The sequence below is a fragment of the Plutella xylostella genome, chromosome 17 (genome assembly GCF_932276165.1).
Source record: "Plutella xylostella chromosome 17, ilPluXylo3.1, whole genome shotgun sequence".
NCBI classification, from domain to species: domain Eukaryota; kingdom Metazoa; phylum Arthropoda; class Insecta; order Lepidoptera; family Plutellidae; genus Plutella; species Plutella xylostella.
The window spans coordinates 8,391,737-8,414,079 of NC_063997.1; the positions used below are offsets into that span (position 1 = coordinate 8,391,737).

Here is a 22,343-nt window from a genome sequence, read left to right on the forward strand (position 1 = left end):
CTTATGTGATGCTGGGTTACAGCCCTATTCCTAGGCGGTGTCATGCATGGTATGATCATTATTATGAATACATTATTATTGATCAATAGACAAAAAAATCATTGTGTGATAAAAACTCCCGCAAACGCTCAACATTACTAAGTAATTGAGAAAACAATAGAAAATCGAAAGTCAAATGATATAACAATGTTGCCAACTCCCATCACAATACTCATTACACACGTGTAGCGAAGTTACAGCCTCCGCAGTTCCCGTGGCGGATATCAGACCCTGATTGCAGGAGGCGACAGTTAATTACAGCCTCCTGGAACACACATAGTCGGTAACCACTATACTATTCCTTTTCCACGTAGTGTATGGTAGCAAGCGACTCACTGTATGACAGATTTTATGATTGAAAATTGAATTCTAAGAAGTGTTGTTTCCAGTGGCTGTTAATGAGAGTTCGGCCGACAACACAATAGGTACATAAATACATGATAATAGATGTTTTCTTAAATAATTGCGGCCCTTATTTTGATATTGGCACTTGTTTTTGTTGTCTTGTTTTTACACGAAAGATGGTAAAATCTTGTCTAAGAGTAAAATAATATAGGTACATATTATGAGTGAGTATATCGGGACAAGATCTTGTTTTTTTGTATTAAGTATTTAAGTTAAACGGTGGTCAGTTTATAAGGAGGCCTTTGCCCAGCAGTGGGACACGACACAGGCTGCATAAAAAAAAAGTATTTAAGTAAGTAAAAAAGTTTACTGTTAGTTCTAGGGCACAGTATAGAGAAGCCTCATCGAGTGACGTAGCCTTTGTGCCTACACGCCCGGCGTATCCCGGGCAGTCAGCGAGCTCCGTACGCTGACTGGCTAATCCTTTCAACATGATGACATAGTCAACAGTCAACATGTCTCTAAGCCCGTAAACGTGTATGAACATCAAATAGATTTATAGGTTGGTGAATGAAAATTTTCATATTATACCTATAGGGTTTTCAAATGTTAATCTCATGGACCTTTTATTTAAAAGACATAGAAAAACATAATTAAATATTACATTACATTACATAATACAAATAGCACGCCCCAGGACGCACCCGACCCAAAGGTTCCCATCACGCTGGCAGCATTACCACGCTCATTACATAAAACTACAATAAAAAAAAGATCCCGACGAATTGAGAACCTCCTCCTTTTTTGAAGTCGGTTAATAAAATAGAGTATTGTGACTAAACATAGATACACGTAGTACGAATGTATTGACTGACTCTTGTACTTTAATTAAATTTATACCCGAAATCAATACTGTGTAAGGTGAGGATTCCAATTAACGAAAACGATTTCTCATTAAAATTATGCCAAGTGGAAGAACTCGTGGCCTGTTCTGATTATTACTGTGAAGTTCATCGGAGCAAATTGCCGAATGAATGATTCATTTAACTTCATTATGTGCACTGTACTAGTGTACAATTGTACAATGGTACAGTGATTATTATACTTAAAGGTGTTAGAAAAGGGTAAAATAAGGCGCAAGGGAGTGTAAAGGGAATCATGCTTTTTCACGAATTTCCGTAAATAGTAGAAGAAAAAGTTCAGAATGATGAGCTTACTATACCCATAATTAACTGTGACTTCTGAAATGTGAAAACTTATTTTTTTTAACCTACCTATATTGTACCTACTTATAGGAAACAAATTAGTGATGATGTGGAGTTTATCCCAGACTAATACATGCTGCTTTGATTTTCAAATTCTACCCAAATCAACGGAAATCAATGGCAACAACTAAGATTTTAATTAGAATAACACCAAACGCCGGTGGTGCCGAAATGCTCAGCACATCTCTTCATGTATGATGGAGGGAAAGGGGGGATTTTTTTATTCAATTATGAGATCGGCCACCTTCATTTGTAACCGGCTGAGGTACTTAAAACCACAAGCAACGGAAAGCTTCGGAAACCACAATATCTTATAAAATATGCAAAAGCAAAAAGTGTAAAACGGTGTAGCCGCGTAAAGTTCATCCGCTAAAGAGATAAGGTTCAAAATGCAGACGTAACGAGGTTGCAGGCCTAACTAGCCGAGTGTAAATTATGTAGGGCCGGCGTAATGTGAAATGCCAAGGTTGGGAGTGGCTACTCGTTAAAATTACCCTCAGAATGAGAGCTATGAGATAACACTTTTACCAGGAATACATCATGTAGATTATTTTTTAACCCTTGATGGAAAGAGTGTTTTAAGTTTAACGTGTTTGTGTATGTGTGTATTCAGTCCGTGGTAGTGTAGCTCTGCCAAACGGATGGACCGAGATTTTCATTTTGTTTTTTAAAGTGATATGTAATGTTAATCCGAGTTTGCCAAATTTTATCAAAATCGGTTTTCTTCATAAGCTATAGGTACAATTTTAAGTGTTTAATTTGTAACGTTGTAACGTTGCGGTGGTTATCGTTACAAGGTCATACCTATTTGTTTACAAGCTTTCAATGCAAATGGCTCCTGCTTTTACACTTTGATAAATATATATGTACTTATACAGTACATAAATAAACCTTCGGTTTTAACACATTGATGGACACTAGTGTTTACTGACTACATTTATTGATATCAATAAAAAGGTCTACTATTCTTATATTTATACACTTCACGGGAGTTCAAGTCCTCGTAAAGAATCACCAAGCTAGATCTGAGAAAACTTCAGCGATGTAACTTAGTTACGGGAGACATCGTACCTGCTGCGAACCTAGTTATAGGAAACACACATTCTGCGACTTCTTAACTGTAAATACACCTTTACAATCAAATTGCAGACGTGATGTGCCGGGTAACATACAGTGGAAAAGTACGCGGAATTTAATTTTTCGACAGCCAAAAAGGTGTTTTTTGTAGCGGCATATTTCCAAAAGTCACGTTTCAAACTGAAGTCGAAAAGCTTTCAATTTGGCTGTTTCATTCACTTGGTTACTCAATTTTTGACGATGGGTTTTGACCGACAATTTGCTAACGGTTGTTTTAGAGTGAGATTGGATTGTGGGAGCCCTCTCACATATTGTTCGGTTTTGCTGGTAGGTATATAATTAATAAAATGGATCCCAAAATACAATAAATTTTAGATACTTATTATTTTTCCTCCACAATAAGTAGTAATCAAAGAGTGTGATGTGGGTACCTATATGTTTAAGCAACCAAAAGATTACTTAAACTAGAATAATATTCGATTTACAAATTTTTACTACTTACATATTTTTTATCGCGGACGAATTTACGGGACCAATGTAGAATTGTAGATATATATCTAAAAACTCGAAATCCTGTTTATTAATAACTTTAGGTACCAAATTATAACTTCTGGATGCTATTTAAATATTAATTATCAATTATATTTTGCGCAGAAAAATAGCTGTGCCTGAAACGTTCTCCTTAGGTAGTTTAATTTTGCTATAAACTGTTCTTGGGTAAGCTCTGAGATTTACGTTCTTCTATTATTGCCAAAGTTCTACCAAACTCAGTGTTCTCTAGAAACTTCCAGATGAAAATGATTCCTAGGAGCTTGCATAAGTATTTAAGTGAATTGCGTGCTCTATGAGCTTTGTTCCGTAAGAATTTAGACATTCTTGAATGACTCTATCAAACAAATGAAATAGCGCACGGTGTTTTTTTTAAGATATTTAAAATAATTATTATAATTTTTCCTTTATTATTCTTTAGTACACTGGACCCCTCTTTAATCAAAATATCCTTCCACCCTAAGGTTGTCTTGAAAAAATCGCTTTAAGCGATAAGACCGCCATTTTTGTACATAGTTTATAGTATTTAAGTTATGTAAGTTTCTTTAATGTGTGTGTGTACAAATAAAGAATATTCTATCTATCTATCTATCTTAAATTTGTAAAAGACATTTTATGGGTATGTCTACTACATTTATGAAGTATGTAGGTACTATGTTTTGAGATAATTACCATTACATACTGCAGAAATCATTCGAAGAAAACTCCTACAAAGTTAATGTAGTTACATATGCCGCATCACCCTCTTTAATTACCGGTTTGACGACACAGATGTACAATTCCCACATTTAAAACCATCTCTTTAATTTGATTATATCTCGAATTGTTATGAGCCTCGAATCGCACATGTAGGTATATGCATATTGGCAAGGAAGCTTTTACTGCGTACAATGGAGAAATACCGAAGATTTTACTGCATGAAATTTGAGGGACTGCTACGAAAAATAACACCATTAGGTTCACATGACGAGTACGAGCGGTGTAGTAGGACGCCGCACTGTGTAGTAGTAGACACGACGCCGGACAATTTTATTGGTGTGCCATACGAGTTAGATTTAAATACTACCGCTACTGCTTTGATGTGTCCTCGTTTATACAGGCTGTATTACTGGGTTCTTTGACGGAACCCGTGCTAATGATGTAGCGGGAAGCGCGTCGGTATCACACAAACTTCCACGTACTTACTCCAAGTCAGACATGCTGTTTAATGGCAAATTATTTTATCCAAACTGGCATTACGGATTCCTGTGCCTTTGATGTCGAACGTGCTATGAACGCTGCTAATTTTAAGTGATGTATCTGAGTGAAAACTCGACGTAGAACTTTGTAATTAGGCTCCTGTTGCCTAAGTCTGCAGCGTGATATTAACTCTGCATCGGATAAAAAGGCGGGTGTGTTAGTTATGGTATAATAGTATCACATGTATCCGCTGTTTGTAGTAGCAATACTACATAATTTTAGAAAGATAGTTAAGCCCTTTCCTTTATATAAACAATATTTATATATAATTATATATATATTTAAATATTTTAATAACTTAAAATGATATTAGTTAACAAATAAATATGCTATTTACAAACTACTTAACCTAAATTATGTCATAAAGACCTCCTTCTATCGTACCTGGCTCCTACTACTACCTATTTTATATTTATAATATATTAAAGTAGGTATAAGGTAATGTACATTTTATAATATTATACAGGATATCCCAAAAGTCTACGTCATGCCTTGTATGGCTGATAGACCAGCTCATTAGAGATCTATACTTTCAGGGGCAACCTGTATATGTATGTATATTTAAATGATTCCGTCTAATTAGTGCCCTAAGCCATGGTGGGCATCCCGCGAGTTTCCCGTGTACTGAACCCTCAAGTCGCTCCCCAACCAGCAGGCAACACACTCTATTATTCATGATACTATGAAGCAAGTAAACTTGGCGAAAAATTGAGACAACTCTTAAGAAAATGAACTGGATAAAGTTTTAACAACGGTCTTGTTCGTGGATTGGATAACGAAATGTTTTTCTAAAGTTTCGTAGACAAAATGTAGGCGAGAAATTACGAGCGAAAATCCTCAGTTCATTTATTAACCATACGGCGGCGGCATACTCGATTCGGTTTTTGTATATTTTGGTTAAGTTTAGTGAGCTTTTGCTTAATAGTAATGGTCCGAATTCGAAAGAAAATACTTAAACAGCCTAGCAATGAAGACTAGCGATATAACCACCTACTGCCAAACGTGTGTTTAGGTTTAGGACATCGCGGCCTGGGGTGTACGTTTATAGGATCAATTTTAGGAGTTTGACAGAAGCTATACATGGATTTATCGTATTGATTTTTTTGGTCTATGAACGGACCAACGAGAATCAAAAAACGACTTCATCTCATTCTCGTTGCATTATCCCTCAGAGTGCATTAACCGTACCGATTGTATGACAGTTCTCGTTCGTTCGTTCATCGTAGTAACAAAAAGAACGTAACCAAACAAAACAATATTGGCAAAAAAACATTACTTATGCAACTGGCCATATTATGCATATAACTGACCTATTTACGTATATAATGTAAAGCACAATTTACATAGTTAATACAAAAAATTTGAAAACATTAACATGTTAATTACACTACCCTCACGGCTGGAACGAATGAAGGTAATGTTATTAATTTTGTCCTAAAGGACAATAATTTACATAATACATTATATGATGTTATACGCCTTCCTTTATTTATATTTATAAAGTGAATTAACTTGAATGATAGAACTACAACAAGAACAATTTCTGAATATACGTATTACATATTATACGTTGTGTTACGGCACACTAGTACGCTAGCTGATAAGCAGAGCAGCTAATACACGCACTGAGCACTAGATGGCGCCACTCTCGGAATATCACGTCATGAACAGCCAATCAGAGCCAGCCTTCATCACGACATATTCACGGGGACCAATAAGAAGACGCCAACACGATGTCCGCCTGCCTACGTCATTGAAGAAGCCTGTAGATCCTCACACGCGCAACTAACACTCACACATTCGAATTCGCCTCTCACCTAACTGCCACTGTATATTTAAAATATTGTAAATAATTAATAAAATCAAAGTCTACACGCAAGAAAGTTGTCGCCTACATCATTTCCACAACCACCAACTGGAGAGCCTATGACCGCAGCCCTAAGCCCCAACATCTGGACCTTCTACGCCGAACACCTGCTGGAACCAGCTCCTTGGACGGTGAAGACGCACTCGTGGAAGATCGGCTTCAACACTCAGCAGCAGGCAGCATCACGCATCATCTGGTGAGACAGGCCGACCGCAATATCCTGCCCTCACCCATCCTTACAATTTGTGTCAAAGTGTGCTTATCTCATTCCAGTGCCATAAAATTGCCTCATCATCTGCTTACCACCTGTCGCTTGTGCTTGTGCCTGTGCTACCTACACATCAGCTACGACCTGCTAAAAGCTGTAAGTACTCCACATTTTCACTCGCACCATGATGACTAGCACTAGGGACACGTCACCAAAGATAGATGAGCTAATTAAAGTCCTTAACAAGAAAAGAGGATCTATTAAAGGTAGATTAACGAACTTTTCTAAATATGTAGATAAGTTTGCTGATAAAACGTTATCAGAAAGTCAGCGCGCAGAATTAAAGTTACGCATGCAAGGCGCATTAAATTTATATGCCGAGTTTAACGAAATTCAAAACAAAATTGAAGAAAATATTTCTGATAGCGAACTATCTAGTCAGATTGAAAGCCGGGAAACCTTCGAAATGGATTATTATAGTGTCCTTGCTAAGGCTCAATGCATGACCAACGATGATAGGTCTGCAGGGAGCTCAAAATCATCTAATTTTGAATGCGCATCAGTTCAATTGCCTACAATAAATCTACCTACCTTTGATGGTTCATATGAGCACTGGTTAGAGTTTCGTGACACGTTTACATCCCTAGTTCATAACAACAGCAAAGTAGATAATTTCGGTAAACTTCATTATCTGAAAAGATCATTAATAGGTGACGCAAAATCCGTGATCGATTCTATCGAAATTTCATCTGCCAACTACTCCATCGCATGGGAGTTGTTATTGAATAGGTACAACAATAGCAGGTTATTAGTGCACACACATGTAAAATCATTGTTTTCCCTGCAATCTTTATCAAAAGAATCACCTGACCACATTAGAAAGTTCATTGATACCATTCTAAAAAACATACGTTCCTTGAAAATGCTCGGTGAACCCGTCGAGCATTGGGACACACTCATTGTTTACATGGCCGTGTCCAAATTAGATCAAATAACAGAACGTGAGTGGGAACAATACAAAAGTAGATTGTTATCAATGTGCAATGATTCTAGTTCGTCAATAAAGATAACCGATTTAATTAACTTTCTTAGGGACAGGGCGGATATGTTGGAGACAATAAATTTAAATCACAATAAACCTACAACCAGTTTCTACACGTCACGCGAACATAATAAAAAACCTAACAATAATCAAAATTCGCCTAAAATTCACTGCAACGTCATCACCGGAAAAACAAAGAATAAATCACCGCATAATCACAACAGTTTCAATCGCAACAAACCATGTCCCAAGTGCAACGGTAAGCACTCGTTATATTCGTGTGAATCATTTCTGAATTGCAATATTCAGGATAGACTAAAGTTTATTCAGGAGAATAAGTTGTGTGAAAACTGTCTTCGGTCAGGACACGCTAGCACTGAATGTAGGTACGGTCCGTGTAGAAAATGTGATAAAAAACATAATTCACTAATTTGCAACTATAAATGTAGTAATAGTGAAAACGTAAACAACCAGTCGTTGACCTTGATTGCGACGGGGGACAAAGGGAGCTCAGCTGACTCCAATGATAAGAATAGTTCTATTCAGGTTCATAACGCACTCCTCGAACTAAACTCCGCTCGCTCAATTCCGGTGCAACAAGTCTTATTATCGACAGCAATAGTTGAGATAGCCGACAATGCAGGTTGTTTTCATAAAGCACGCGTGTTATTAGATAACGGTAGTGAACGTAGTTTTATCACGCAGTCGTTATGCAACAAACTAAAATTAAATTCAATACAGTCCACTCAACAAATTCAAGGTGTAGGAGGATTAGTCACAGAAAGTACGCAACTGTGTGACATCCAAGTAAAATCTACAATCAGCACCTTTATTGCGCGCATAAAGTGTTTCGTATTACCGCGAATCACATCAACAGTACCAACTGTTACTATCGATCATTGCAACATTGATATCCCCGATCATGTTCACTTGGCGGATCCAACCTACTATGAATGTGAAAGCATAGACATTCTTCTAGGTGTGGACATATTTTGGGAGTTGTTATGTGAAGGAAGAATGAGACTATCGAGCGGTCCCTTCCTTCAAAATACTAAATTAGGGTGGATTATTTCTGGCCCTATTTATTCTGAACCAAGCTATCGCAAGCAAGTTCAGTGTTATTTCACGCAGTCTATAGACAGTACGGAAGCTATAGATACCCAATTACGCAAGTTTTGGGAAATAGAACAGTTACCTATTGAGAGCAAGTTAGGGAATACGCACATGAATGATGAGGAGCGTGCATGTGAGGAGCACTTCGTACAGACGACAGCGCGGTTATCTGACGGGAGGTTTAGTGTACGCATACCTTTTAAACATTCACCCGACACTTTAGGTGACTCATACACACACGCAGAAAAACGTTTCTTAGCATTAGAAAAACGTTTAAATCGTAACGAGAGTCTTAAGCTTATGTACCGAGAGTTTATTCATGAGTACATAAAGTTAGGTCACATGACACGCGTTGACTCTTATAACTCACCCTATTACATAATGCCTCATCACGGGGTATATCGCGAACATGCAACCACGTCCCGATTAAGAGTTGTTTTTGAAGCAAACACACCATCTTCTAGTGGTAAATCACTAAACGACTTACAGTACGTAGGACCAGCAATTCAAGGGGATTTGATAGGTATTTTGCTACGGTTTAGGGAATGTCGGTACGTAGCATGTGCCGACATTGAAAAAATGTACCGACAAGTGAGCGTCGACCCTAAACAGCGTGACCTACAAATGATACTCTGGCGCGATAATCCATCAGATCCGATACAAACTTATCATTTAAATACAGTGACTTATGGCGAAGCCAGTGCCGCCTTCCTAAGCTGTAGATGTCTGAAACAACTTGCTAATGAATGCAACGACCCCGACGTAGCTAGAACAATAAATAATGATTTTTACGTCGATGATATGTGTACCGGTGATGACAGCGCATCAAAATTATTAAAAATCTGTCACGATACGGCTAAAGTTTTACAGTCAGGCTGCTTCCCTTTGCGCAAATGGATATTTAATTTTGACAACGATTTATCTAGTAGCGAAATTGCCAAAGAGTTATCACTAGGTGAAGATAGTCAGTGCAAAACATTAGGATTAGGCTGGTACAATCTTAGTGATGAGTTGTATTTTCACACAAAGTTTTCAGGGGGGACTGAGGATATAACTAAACGTAAAATATTGTCAGGTGCATCTCAAATTTTTGATCCAATCGGCTTAATAAATCCAGTGATCACAACAGCAAAAACTTTACTTCAAAGTCTATATTTGTTAAAGCTGGGTTGGGATGAAATAGTACCATTAAATATCGCACAATCATGGATATCGTTTGTAAATAGTTTGTCGTCGCTCAATGAAATACGCATACCACGTTATGTAATGGGTTGTAACAACACACGCAAAGAGCTACATATATTTACCGATGCATCTCAGGTAGCTTATGGCTCGTGCGCATACATACGCACAATTGATAACAGATCAGCTGTTACCGTAAGGTTACTTTATTCCAAGGGCAAGGTCGCGTCGCTTCAACCAGTTAGCATTCCACGGCTGGAGCTCTCGGGAGCATTAGTAGGCGCACGACTTTATCACAAGATAATTAACTCGCTCAAATCGAAGTTCGATAACGTCGTATTTTGGACTGACTCAACTATAGTATTAGGATGGCTACGTATGCCATGTAACTTGCTGAAAACGTTTGTTCAAAATAGGGTCGCGGAGATTCATGAACTTACCAAAGACAGTCTATGTCAATGGCGGCATGTTAGTGGTAAAGATAACCCAGCCGATATAGTATCACGTGGACAAAGTTTAGGTATGTTAAAAGAAAATAGTCTTTGGTGGAATGGCCCTACATACCTACATGACCCTCAGTTTGACGTAACGAGCTTGAAGGCACCGTTAGTACCTAATCACACAGAGTTGCCCGAAATAAAGCCAACTGCCGTACAAAGTCATGTAACACAACAAAATAATGATGAGTCATGGCTTGATTTTAATAGGTTTTCACAGTTTGTTCGCATGCAACGAGCGGGTGCCTACGTCTTAAGGTTTATTTATAACGCGCGCAACAAAATCAAAAGAATAGGCCCGTTATCAGTTGACGAACTTAATGAATCGCTCACAACACTGACAAAATTAGCACAAAGGGAATCATTCTCCGACTTATTCAATAAAAATGGTCTGTCAGTATCTAAATCAAATAGTTTATCGAAACTGAATTTATTTTTAGATGATAAACAAATTATTCGTGTGGGAGGTCGCATACAGAACTCCTTAGATTTTAGTTTTAATAAAAAGCATCCTGCCTTATTATCATCTAAACATTATTTCACGCTGTTATTGTTTAGACATCAACATAAACAACTGATGCACGCAGCTCCGCAGCTTCTGTTGTACACCGTGAGGGAGGCGTGGTGGCCGGTCGCCGGCCGCTCGCTCGCGCGCCGCGTCGTGCACGCCTGCGTCACGTGCGCCCGCCTGCGCGCCCAGACACTACAACCCATCATGGGTAACTTACCCGCGCAAAGGTTACAACCTGGGTTTCCATTCGAACGCTGTGGGGTAGACTACGCTGGTCCTGTGCTCATATTGAACCGTAAAGGTAGGGGTGCTATCACGGTAAAGGCATACATATGCATATTTGTATGCTTTGTTACACGCGCAGTGCATTTGGAGCTCGCTTCAGACTTATCATCAGAGGCTTACATATTAGTTCTGAAGCGATTTATTAGTCGTAGAAATAAACCTGCAGAAATATTTTCTGATAATGGAAAAAACTTTGTAGGCGCTAATAATGAACTTTCTAAGTTCCTTAAGAACTGTTCCGATGAAATAAAAGATTACGCAACTTCTCAAAGTATAAAATTTCACACTATACCTCCGTACGCTAGTCATTTTGGGGGCTTGTGGGAACGTGGAGTCAAAAGTTGTAAGCACCACTTGCGACGAGTGGTAGGTAACGCGCATCTAACTTTTGAAGAATTCACGACAGCTTTGACACAAGTTGAAGCCATACTAAACTCTCGCCCATTAACTCCATTGTCCTCTGACCCCAACGACTTCCTTCCTCTAACTCCTGCCCATTTCCTGGTTGGCCGTCCACTTACAGCACCTGCCACCGCCGACCTGCGAGACAAGCCGATGCTGCGCCTCACACGCTACCAGAGAGTCGAGCAGATCCGCCAGCACTTCTGGGCCAGGTGGTCCAAGGAGTACGTCTCGGAGCTGCAGCAGAGAATCAAGTGGAGGACGAGCAGTGAGGACTTGAAGGAGCACACCATGGTTCTCATCAAAGATGACAATCTACCACCATTGAAGTGGAGCCTGGGTCGCATCACACGAGTCTACCCGGGCAGAGATGGCATATCAAGAGTGGCCGATATCAGAACCGCCAATGGGACTACACGCAGGGCATTCTCCAAAATATGCCCGCTTCCTGTGGACGACTGTTCCTGTTGAAACCTGACGGTTCCAAGGCCGGGAGTATGTTACGGCACACTAGTACGCTAGCTGATAAGCAGAGCAGCTAATACACGCACTGAGCACTAGATGGCGCCACTCTCGGAATATCACGTCATGAACAGCCAATCAGAGCCAGCCTTCATCACGACATATTCACGGGGACCAATAAGAAGACGCCAACACGATGTCCGCCTGCCTACGTCATTGAAGAAGCCTGTAGATCCTCACACGCGCAACTAACACTCACACATTCGAATTCGCCTCTCACCTAACTGCCACTGTATATTTAAAATATTGTAAATAATTAATAAAATCAAAGTCTACACGCAAGAAAGTTGTCGCCTACATCATTTCCACAACCACCAACTGGAGAGCCTATGACCGCAGCCCTAAGCCCCAACACGTTGTATTTATTTTGTTTTTTGAACTGGACCCGACAGAAATTATTTTGTAGCTGTCCATAGTACCTGTCCATAGCGACTACATAACAAAAATAGATGTTGGCATTGTTTATTGGGAATTCATATTGCGATTCTATCGACACTGAAACACTGAAACGGTTTTCGTGTTATACGTCAATTATCCCATCAATTTTTATGCTCAGACTGTTGTCTACAAAAAATACGACCGTAAAATTGGCATGTTTGTTAATAAAAAAAATTAAGACACACGGCAGTACTTAAAAAAGCAAATAGCAAATAAACAATATAATTACTTATAATGTTAAATAAAACACTAGACGTACCCAACTATACTCATGCTCATGTCATACTAAGGACCTGTTTCACAATGTCTGGTTAGTGGCTACTTGTAACATAAAATAATGATGTCACTATCAAAAAAATAATAACAGAGAATGACAGCATGTATTTTATCTCACAGGTAGCTAGTACCCAAACATTGTGAAACAAGGCCTAAATCTGAACTAAAATACAGTATAGCCTTATTACCGTTTTGGGGCACGCCCAAAATCGGAGACCAGAGACAGGGTCTAGTTTCGCACAAAAAAAAACTTTTTCCACCCTGTATGGAAGTTTTGTGGTGAGCCGCAACTAAAATAAACCATCCTGCACTCGGGACGAGCTCTGCCAACCGCAGATACAGGGTGATGTATGAACTTATATATGTATAGAGCGATGGCCTTCATTTATCACTAGCTTATACCCGCCAGTTTTGCCTTGCCTTAACTGCAATCAACTTATTTTAAATAGTTTTCTTTGTGCTAGGTAGAAAGCTTATTTATATCATCAGGAAGATGGTCAGCTGACAGGTTTTTTTTTACATGGCCAATTTAAAAACTCGACTACGCCGCACCGTAGCAGGCAAGGGGCTACGAGCTACGAGCTACGATGCTACGAACATGCTACGACGTAGCTCGTAGCATAATCTGTCATCTACGAATATTCGTAAGCAATGAGTGATTTTAGTTTTTTTCTAATTTATTAATTTCAGATATTTCAGCAATTATTAAGAATTATTTCAGCGTCGTCTACCTTCATAAAAGTAACACTGCTCCTAATATTTATTCTAAAAGATCCAATAAAACTTACTTATGTGGCATATAAACAGGAAACTTGTGGAGATAAACACTTGCACTAAACATTGAAATATAAACATCGGCAGAAACATTCAAGTAAGGAAAGATATACGCATTATAAACATTGCAAATCACAGTTATCTGAATGACAGTTCAAAAGTTTTATTAAACTACCCTCAACCAGTTTTGGTAAGTTTTCCAATCCACCTTCGACTATCAAGATTCAGTGTTGCCAGTAAAATATAAATTCCCCTAAACTGGAATAAAATATTGTCTTAAGCGCGGACATTCAACATAATTGAAATCATCAAAAGATACTTTTACAATGGAGTTGCAACAAGGTTCATCAACCATAAAACGAACTTGTTTGGGCTGCAACCATGTTATAACTGGTCGTGAGTTTCTGACATGTTCAAAATGTACTAAAATATATGATTTAGAATGTGCAAATGTCTCAGAAAAACGCTTTCGTAATACAATGACTGAAGAGCATAGAATGAAATGGGTATGTCAAGAGTGCTTGAATAAGCAACCAAAGACCGGTAATACTAATACTCCTGTACGCAATATTAAGGGGAACGAAGTATACGAAAGTTGTGAAAATATTACAAAACGAAAGCAATCAAAGACATCTACAGTGGCAGTCATGAAAACGGGACCTGCTGGTCACCAGCCACAACCTGCTGCCTCCGTACCTCAGCATACTGAAACTCTCTCTTTTGATGATAAGCTACTGTCGGCTATAAGCGATCAAGTTCTCAAGGCCATACGATTAGAACTACTTAGTATGCTATCTCAAATAATAAACCGCGAACTAGCCACTATCTCCTCAGAACTAAAAGAAGTTCGTAAATCAATGGAGTTCCTCAGTGAAACACATGATGAGATGAGAGCAACTATAGAGAATTTAACTAAGGACAACATAGAAGTTAAGAAGGACAATATAAGGCTGCAAACTTCAATACATGAACTATCGGACCGGCTGAATAATATGGAACAGCATATGCGAGAGAATAACCTGGAATTACAGGGAATCCCTGAACACAAGAATGAGAACTTACCTAACCTTCTCCAACAATGCTCCACAGTCATTGGGCATCAGCTTCACAGCGGAGAGTTGATTTCTTGTGTACGAGTGGCGAGGCAAAACAAAGACGGTAAATATCCACGGACAGTTATTGCAAAGTTCAAGAGCTCAATGTCACGGGATGAGTTTCTCTCGGCGGTGCACAGATATAACAAATCAAACCCCAATAATAAGCTTAACACTTCATTACTTGGACTCGCCGGCGACAGAAAACCTGTGTACGTATCAGAACATCTTTCTCCAACTAATAAGTCACTGCATGCTGCAACCAGGCAGAAAGCAAAGGAACTCGGGTATATGTTTGTTTGGGTACGTAATGGTTTCATCTACGCAAGAAAAGAACAAGGATCTAGGTACATTCTAATAAAAAATTATGGGAGTTTAAAACTAATTACTTAAATAAATAAATTATGCTTAAGTATTTTTTTATGTATATATAGGTAAATTATGAATATTATGCACAGATCTAATAAATACAAATGGCTATCTCAATTTACTATCAAAATATCAATGGCATGAAAAGTAAGACTACAGATATTCATAACAATATTCTATGTAATAACTTTGATTTAATATGTCTATGTGAAACATGGCTGAATGATTCAATACTGTCATCCGAATTGTTTGATGATAGATATCTCGTCATACGTCGAGACCGTGATGCAAAATTTCATAAAAGATTTAATAAAAGTGACGGTGGGGGTGTATTGTTTTGCATTGGCTAAGGGGCTTGACTTTGTTGTAAGAAATGATTGGCAGTCGTACTATGTATGTGGTCTTTTACATAAATAACTTAATAAAAGGGAATTACCTTTGTAAAGTTTTCTATTGTGGTTCGTAACCTAATAAAAGCTTGTTATGAAATCTCTAACTGTCAATGTACTGCAAATGTTTAAAAAATACATAATTTTTAAACCTAATAGCTTACAAGTGTGTATTAAGGAAAATGAAACGTTTTGAAAACTTATTGATCTTTTCGTGAGATATAAATCGTATTCCTGACTAATCCTAACTAATATTATAAATTCGAAAGTAACTGTGTCTGTCTGTCCGTCTGTCTGTCTGTCTGTCTGTCTGTCTGTCTGTCTGTCTGTTACTCTTTCACGCCAAAACTACTGAACGGATTTGAATGAAATTTGGTATACATACGGTCTAGACCCTGGGAAAGAACATAGGCTACTTTTTATCCCGGAATTCCCACGGGAAAACTTTTTAAGGCGAAGCGAAGCGCGCGGGAACAGCTAGTGTAAGATAAAAAAGGGGTGAAAAAAAGTAATAAATCTTCAGGCGAATATTTCTTAAAGCTACAAATCACATTATAACAGAATCATTTTATATTTTTAATAATATACATAGCTCTTGTTTATCTCTTGTATATCCTAACTAATATTATAAATGCGAAAGTAACTGTGTCTGTCTGTCTGTCTGTCTGTCTGTCTGTTACTCTTTCACGCCAAAACTACTGAACGGATTTGAATGAAATTTGGTATACATACGGTCTAGACCCTGGGAAAGAACATAGGCTATTTTTTATCCCGGAATTCCCACGGGATAACTTTTTAAGGCGAAGCGAAGCGCGCGGGAACAGCTAGTGTTATATAATATATAAGTAAATTGGTACTCGTAATATCCCTCAATAACTAATAAAATTCTCGTTTTCGCAAATGCAAAATATTGAAAAGGGCACTTTTGAATCGAGTCTCATTGAAAATTAATTTTATTATTATCATTCAAAGATGTTTCCTCAACGTCGGTTGAAAAATTCAGCCGCGTTTCCCTCTCCAGGGAGCCTCGTTGTAAGTACGGTCAGCAAAAGAGATACATATATTTATGCCCACCCAGCGTGAGTAAAAATGGCTTAATAGCTAGTCACCCCATAGGTATTTCACGCATAATGGCCCACCTTGGAGGCTAAATGCGGAAAATCAGATCGCCATGATAAATAGATAGATAGATAGATGCCCACCCAGCGCCAAAAGCTTAATCTTAAGAATCATCGGTGGAAGATATATGAATCAAATCATACATAATTGTATCGATACATAATATAGGCTAATTATTTTTCATGTCACGTATCGCTCATCAGTAGATCATAAAATTTTGAATTTTTGGGCTGGAGTGGAATACATATATCTCTTGCTGACTGTACTTTTTTTCCAATCCGAGCAATCTGCACACATTCATCATGTTTGAGCCGAGATGACAGATGACACGGAAAAACCCTTCTCGAAGAGCCGCGGCGGAGTGGCGGAGGTCTTGTCCTCTCATTTGAGAGGCCGTGGGTTCAAATTTTGAATTTAGGAATTCACGAACTATTTTCTGTTTAGGAAAACTTCGGAAGGAAATAAGATGAAAAGACACACAGTTGTCTCTTTAAAAAAACTCTATATCGCGAGATAGTCAAAAACAAAACACATACAAACTAATTACTTCGGCTGACGGTTTGATATATAGCAGCTACGCCCCGCTTATACAAAACTTTTACAACTTCCCAGTGAGTTCTATTGTACGAGGCAAGAATACGCAGTAAACACATACAGCATCACATGGCTAGTTTATAGCTTACATAGCACCTGCGATCTCGGCAACTTATCCCAACATTGAAATCAGTCAAAAGAAAAAGTATAAGATTTAAAGTAATAAAGTACCTAATATTTTAATCACGCATCCGATGAATATGAATTAACACAAACTCACTCAACGCCTATCCTAACTAATATTATAAATGGGAAAGTAACTGTGTCTGTCTGACTGTCTGTTACTCTTTCACGCCAAAACTACTGAATGGATTTGAATGAAATTTGGTATACATATGGTCTAGACCCTGGGAAAGAACTACTTTTAAGAAAACTTTTTAAGGCGAGGCGAAGCGAGGGGGAACAGCTAGGTCGTAATATATGTACTAATTATTACTCAATGTATAAATAATCAATTAACTTTTATTAAAGTCAGTATAAATACGAAAAATATGTTTTATTCAGCATGTATTTGTTATATACCGACATAATTTTCCAAAATAGAGAGAGCACATCGTCCGATTATCCTCATTTAAATGCAAAGCTCTGAAATCGAATGGAGAGGATAAAATTCATTTATAGCTTTTTCAAACAGCGGGCGATAGCACAGTGAATATAGGAGAATAGATACCTTTACTTTAGACAGCGGCAGCAGTTTACGGGGCGAATTTAAGAAGTTATATGAGTTTTGCATCGCACTCACTCACATCACGCTGCCCCAAGAGCGAGCGCGACAGAGAATTTTTGTCACGTCTTAATAGCGCCCCGTGCTACAGGGCCAGCATGTAATTACTTATCACCTGTAGAGAAAACTTTCAAAATGTTGCACAATCAGTCTTAGCTAGAGAGAGAAGAGAGGAACCCACACCCAAAAGTCCCGTGACCAACAAAGTTTCTATGGAGAAGCTAAATAATTCATTTATTTGTTTTCATTAAATAGGTTATAAAACTTAAACTTAACAATGCGAACACAAATACATTTCCTGAATTTTCCAAAACGATAAAAGTTTCTCAGAATCAGCCCGTGACCAAGGGCAATAAAAAAGTTCCACTTACAAAATGCCTGACACCAAATACCTAGCCCCAATTTATTTAAATATTGAACAGTTTTTTTTTATATTGTGATGCTGGGTTAAATGTACTTCAATTGAACTGCCTCTGTGGTCTAGTGGTAGAAGCTTCGCTTCATGACCCAGAGGTCCCGGGTTCGAATCCCGGGTGGGACCATCAATTTGTGTTTCTAAATTGTGGTTCTAAGTTTGGTTAGGACATAGAAGGCTGATCACCTGATGTCCGAAACAGTGAAACGATCCATGCTGTCGGATGGGCATGTAAAGCAGTCGGTCCTGCGCCTAGCTCTCTCCAGTCGTGTCGGTCAATCCATCCCATTGGGCTATGAGAGTGATGGAACAGAGAGTGCTCCTGTGTACTGCGCACACACTTGGGTAGATGGCTGATCTCAAATGAGATTGGCCGCCGTGGTCGAAATTCGACTAGGAGGACATTATTACTTCAATTGCGCCATTAAGCTAGCCTTTTCCGTTTAGGAGTAATTATGTGCTATTGTCACTGAAACTTTTTCATCGCTCGTGTTTTATCTTCACATCTCCTCTCGTGTTCTCTGTAAACTTCACAATAGAAACAAAAACGGTTATACCCACGGGATTTACAGACTCATAATGAACTCCTTTAACGAAGCTCGCAAAATATTTACTGACAAATATAACTCACTCCTACTTTAAGTTCCTTTAACGGGTTAATTTAATGCACTTGCAGTTAAAAGTCAGCGTTGTTAACTGTGTTTATTAAATTTATGTTTAAAAACCGTTCAAGTACGAGTAGGACTCGCGCGCGGAGGGTTCCGTACCATTAACTTTACTATTCAATAGTATCCCAATATTTTTTGACAGCACATACTCCACTTTGTTTTTTATGTATTACCTATCTGCATGATAAACAAGGTTTGTAATTTTTCGGTTGGTTATATGGAAATTACTAATGGATCTAGTTACATGTATTACAAATGTGTATAGTTTTCAACTTCAACTTCATTTTGGGGCAATCTGACAATTTTTCCAGCTATTTCTGCCTGTTGTTTAGAAATAGAAATTCAAAAAGGTAGGTATAGTGTAAAAGGATTTAAAAAACAGACGGATGGACAGACTACAAAGTGATCTTAAAAAGGGTTCTGTTTACCTCTTGGGGTACAGATTCCAAAAACAGAACATTGGGAAAATTAGACACACGACAGGTTTTTACTTAAATTATTTATATAAGTGTATTTTTGCATTAAGCTAAAGATAAAAATCCTTAGGGACACTATAAATTTTTGTGAGCGTATTCAGTATAGTATAATTAAGAAAATTACGGTGATAAAATTGTACCCAATAAAAAGTGTTAATTAACATTTTTTAGGGCTGATTTTTCAATAGCGAGATAAATGTTATCTGACGAATAAAATTGTTACTGTCACTGTCTAATACAAACATTCAGACGCGACAGCATATAGAATTATTCTCCAGATAACTTTTATCTGGCTATTGAAAATCTGCCCTTAATGATATCTTTTGTCATCCCATTTTTTTTGAACTTACTAATACATACATGGAGTGGCAAAAGTCAAAAGCAGCAATAACAAAAAAAAAATATAAGCTAAGAATAACAATTTGAACAGCTTTTGCCCTACTCTTTACTTGCTACACATGTAGGAATACAAACTTATTTATACCTAAAACGTTTTATACACTCAAAATTAAATTACGAAAACTCAACGTGACTGTCGAGACCAACTAGCCATTGACGTTCCCCAAAATGGATTCCAACAGTCGTGTATTCGATTCATTAAAATTCATAGTTGCCGAAATCGTATTTTCGAATTTTTATTTTTCACCTCCAATGCAAAACGTTCCATTTCTCAGAATTATTCCGTGCTTTTTCGATTAACGCCTATTGTAATAGCGGGAAACGTGACCGGTAAACAAGATGGCCGAAAAATATAACTTAGCGTTGGCGATGATTTATTAATATTTCACGTAACTTCACTCGTATGATTTATGTTGAACGTCGCGGCAGGATCATGCCTTGTTTATTTGACTGCTATAACAAGACCATAACTTTGTGATACAGTTGTAGGTAACAAACTTAGGCAATTAGCTTGATATCCCTGAAAATTTGTTAATGCTACGAGAAAGTTTCAGTCAAGATACCAAAATGTTAAGCAAGCAATTAAATAAAAATTATACTATCACCATCCAATTCTTTGATTTGGATCATATACCTACAGGATGTTGAAAAAGTTAATCAAAAATGTGATAAAGTTGAGTTAAGGGGTGATTCTAAACAACTTTTTTTCGCAAGACTCTGTATCATATATTCAATACTCAATATAATAAAAGTTATCTGGGGAATAAAATTGTAGCTTGCACTGTCAGTTGCAAAAGTTCAGACAGTTAGAGCATCATATTTATTCCCCAGATATGTAACTTTTATCAGACTCTTGAAATCAGTATAAGTTATGAAACTAAAATAGGAATGCCATCGTTTAGATATGTTGTAATTTTTTTCTACCTAATAAAACTGAAGTAGTAAAGGACATTTATTTTTATGAAGTGACGATTCATAGAGCTACTTTAGTACATTGCCACAACGGGAGCAGATTAATATTTAATAAAAACACCAGACAACTACAGTAAACACAACAAACTTTGGTTAGGAATTGAACCAGGGACACCACCACCACATGATCTCCAGATTTGTAGGTATCTATTTAAATATTTGAGACGCAACGCAACGGAGATCTGAAATCATTCAAAAGTGGGCTCAGCTTTATAGATTCGTCGTCAAATGACCACATTTTTTAAACATTCAATTTAGAATTAGAATAAAACATTGTTTGGTTTTAGTTGTTATTCTGATACGCTGTTATGTCCTTCAATATTGCAGACGGCTTCATTAAGCCAGTCTTTTCTTTTTATGAGTAATTTGGTGCTATTGTCACTGAAACTTTTCAATGCTCGTGAATGTAATAACAACAAGGTTCTCATATAAATACTCCGTAGGTACAGTGGTCAGGTGCAGATAAACCTGACCCCCCTCTCATAGTAGCAATGTTTCTGAGGGGGGTCAGGTTTCTCTGCCCCTTACTGTAACCCTTTAATGTGCTAGAGTTGCTAGACCATAGATCACGGGTTCAGCGGAGCCGAGTGCCACGTACAATAGTTCGCAGCGTCCCCACTAACAAATAGCTTGTAATCTAATTGAATTATGTCACTGGGCAGGAACCGTCTCAATCCGGACTAATTTATAACCTGGTCACATTAGTTTATTGCCTACTGTACAGGTCGGGATGTGGGCTGGCGAGTCGGCAACGTGATACGGGAGAAATGAGCATTGCGGTAATTACTCTGGACTCTGGATATTAAAAATTATTCAATCTAAATATTACTAGTGTAATGACTACGTAGGTATATGTATTTTATCCGTGCAAAAATATTTGCATTTTTTATTTCATATTTAGTTCATAAAATATATAAAAGTACTCTGTAGGTCCATCACTACATTACCAACCTCGCCAATAGATGGGATTCGATGGTACCTACTGAAATTCTGAGAAAGCTGGCTCACAGGCACTAGATACAGAAGCCCCATGGCACCCAGCGTACTTCTGGTGAGGTCTATGTGCAACGTACGACTGCGGTGAACAATATGCTTTATACTATGTATATTCAGTAAAAATATATGCTAGGTATAATATGCCTAGTAATTTTGAAAACTTTCATAAATAAGAATTCCTCCAAGGAGTCGGAACAATCCTTGCGGTGATCCCATAATTGGGAGCAAGAAGTATTTAACCCTTTAAGTTAACCTTTTACCAAGAAGGGTTGGCTGATTAACCCGGCTATGAAACACTGAATTTTCAAAGTTTTGAGCGAAGTGGAGGTTTAATGTAAGGGAGGTTTATGGATCTTGGAAGTGCTTGGGGACATGTCGAGACCGTATTAAAGTGTTGACCTCATGCTGACATGTTATTTGAGTTACAGAATATCAAGGATGTTACCCACGATCAAACCTACCATCAATGAGAATATTATATTAAAAATTTTAGGTAT

General features: G+C 37.9%; 2 protein-coding genes across 2 annotated transcripts; both read left to right on the forward strand.

Annotated features, from left to right (window-relative positions):
- The first annotated feature begins 6,084 nt into the window (after nucleotides 1-6,084).
- LOC125489800 lies at nucleotides 6,085-8,149 on the forward strand. Its single transcript, XM_048626908.1, has 3 exons — nucleotides 6,085-6,577; nucleotides 6,655-8,022; nucleotides 8,106-8,149. Exons 2-3 carry the CDS (start codon nucleotides 6,774-6,776, stop codon nucleotides 8,147-8,149), a joined length of 1,293 nt encoding a protein of 430 aa, XP_048482865.1. The 5' UTR covers nucleotides 6,085-6,577; nucleotides 6,655-6,773.
- Nucleotides 8,150-10,249: 2,100 nt separating this feature from the next.
- On the forward strand, nucleotides 10,250-12,492 carry LOC125489799. The gene is made up of 2 exons (XM_048626907.1): nucleotides 10,250-11,235; nucleotides 11,743-12,492. Exons 1-2 carry the CDS (start codon nucleotides 10,305-10,307, stop codon nucleotides 12,090-12,092), a joined length of 1,281 nt encoding a protein of 426 aa, XP_048482864.1. The 5' UTR covers nucleotides 10,250-10,304; the 3' UTR covers nucleotides 12,093-12,492.
- Nucleotides 12,493-22,343: the final 9,851 nt, after the last annotated feature.

Excerpts from the sequence above, each read along its gene's own strand:
- LOC125489800 (XM_048626908.1), top strand. The coding sequence starts at position 6,774 with ATGATGACTAGCACTAGGGACACGTCACCAAAGATAGATGAGCTAATT. Across the intron at positions 8,023-8,105 it reads TAGCACTGAATGTAGGTACG|TCGTTGACCTTGATTGCGAC; the intron begins GTCCGTGTAGAA and ends GTAAACAACCAG.
- LOC125489799 (XM_048626907.1), top strand. The coding sequence starts at position 10,305 with ATGCCATGTAACTTGCTGAAAACGTTTGTTCAAAATAGGGTCGCGGAG. Across the intron at positions 11,236-11,742 it reads GCTCATATTGAACCGTAAAG|CACCTGCCACCGCCGACCTG; the intron begins GTAGGGGTGCTA and ends GTCCACTTACAG.